Consider the following 2,129-nt stretch of genomic DNA (forward strand, 5'->3'; position numbering starts at 1 on the left):
AGGCACCCCAACAATTGTTTATTTGGGATATGGAAAAATGAGATCTTTGTTATTTTATTTCTATTATTTCTCTTTGTGAGTCTCTGCCTCTTTCCCTCCCTTTCTGTCTATATAAAGGTCGATATGTGTACAGATATATAGAGATACATATACACAAATGTTTTTCTTTTATGAAATATATATAGTATTTATTTTCTCAAACTAAAAGTGAGATTTAAATAGTAAAATCAGGTAAGAGTTTGTATCAGAAGCTGAGTCCAGGTCAAATCAATTATTAGCCACATTGTTACAAAGATGTGTCTAAAATAGTTCTAGCTTGGAATTTATAGCTCTTAGGGCAAAAACAATGCTAATTATTACTTGCAAGTGCGTGTCAGACAGTAATGCAAGACTGTGCTTTTGTATGATCTGTCTACTCTTTACGTGATTTTTACCTCAAATTCTCTACACTATAGAAAAGCATGTGTGCATGTTAAACATTTGACTGTGATTTGATTGAACTGACAGAAACTTCCAGAGGTGAGGAGAGAACCCAGGAAAAGCAACAAAGCAATGGCCTTGAACCATGATATAGTCATTGCTATCCATGACTCTGGACAACTCTGAAACATCCTAGGTCACTGAGCTGCCCTTCTGTTACCAAATATATTCAGAAAGGCCCCCTTTACATCTTTGTTCCGGAGGCTGTAGATGATGGGGTTGAGGAAGGCAGAGACAACATTGTAGAACAGGGCTAGTTTCTTGTCCCTCTTTGGGTCATACCAGGAGCCAGGCCTCATGTACATTATCATGGCTGGCCCATAGAACATGATGACCACAGTGATGTGGGATGCACATGTGGAGAAAGACTTGAGCCTCCCCTGGAATGAGTGGATTCTTAAGATGGATGCAAAGATGTAGACATAAGAGACCAGGATGAGGGAGAATGGTACCAAGAGCAGAATGAAACCCAAGATGAAGTCCAAGCGGTCATTGAAGGATGTGTCTGCACAGGCCAACTTTAGGATGGCAGGGACCTCACAGAAGAAGTGGTTTATCTTGTAGGGGCCACAATAAGGCAGACGCATGGTGAAGACAGTGTAGATCAGGGCCCCAGCTATGCTAATGGCCCAACAGCCTGTGACCATCTTGATACAGATGGGGCGGCCCATGAGTAGGGGATAGTGGAGGGGGAAACAAATGGCCACATACCTGTCATAAGCCATAATGGCATACAGTACACATTCAGCAATGCCCAGGACCAAGAAGATGAACATTTGGGCTGCACAAGCTCCCCAGGAGATGGTTTTCTTTGGACACACCATATTAACCAACATCTGGGGCATGGTGGTAGTGACATAGCTCATGTCCACCAAGGATAGGATGCTGAGAAAGAAGTACATGGGCGTGTGGAGGTGTGAGTCCAGGTAGATCAGGGTGATGATAAGTCCATTGCCTAGAAGAATGATGAGGTAGAGGAGAAGGAAGAAAGAGAACAGGGCTATTCTGACTTGTGAGTCACTGGAGAAACCAAGGAGGATGAACTCAGACACAAAGCTGTGATTCTCCTTGCCAAGGCTCTGCATAGTGATCTATCTATTAAGGAAACAAGGACTTCCCTGTTCTGTCCTTGGCCTTGGGGGAAGAAGGACAGAGTTGACAGAAGCTGAGTCATACACACATAGCACCTTGCACAGTTTCATCAAACTTTTGTTGAGTTGGATACAAAGTGAAAGAAAGATGGGCAGCTCTGGCACTGGGAAATAAGTCAGGAGATCTGGATTCATACCTGTAATAGGATATAAGATGCCTTACTGCCCACCCATAGAAACTATCCTTAACCAAAGACAGCAAGGCATTAGATGGCCATGCTTGTAGTGGGGGACCCAGCCAACCCCTGGCCACTGCTGAATTCTATCAAGGGAGTACACCTGCCCCAGTCTGGAGGACAATTCTCTGCTGAGAATCTAAAATGACAACACTGGAAATCTATATCAGTGGGTTGTGTGTGCCTGAGGTACTAACAACCAGAGTTAGCATGGTGGTAGCCAAAGTTACATACAGAAGGGCCACTGCTCTAGAGAAGAAAAGTGAAGATCTTGCAGAAATGATAAAGAGCAGACATTCTGGGCAGCAGAGAAGAGACCTCA

At 43.6% G+C, this 2,129-nt stretch overlaps 1 protein-coding gene across 1 annotated transcript; it reads right to left on the reverse strand.

Moving 5' to 3' along the window:
* Positions 1-617: 617 nt before the first annotated feature.
* Positions 618-1,565, reverse strand: LOC115300227 (olfactory receptor 2A12-like). The gene has a single exon (XM_029949879.1). The coding sequence runs from the start codon at positions 1,563-1,565 to the stop codon at positions 618-620; it is 948 nt and encodes a 315-aa protein (XP_029805739.1).
* Positions 1,566-2,129: the final 564 nt, after the last annotated feature.

This window comes from Suricata suricatta, chromosome 8, assembly GCF_006229205.1.
Source record: "Suricata suricatta isolate VVHF042 chromosome 8, meerkat_22Aug2017_6uvM2_HiC, whole genome shotgun sequence".
NCBI classification, from domain to species: domain Eukaryota; kingdom Metazoa; phylum Chordata; class Mammalia; order Carnivora; family Herpestidae; genus Suricata; species Suricata suricatta.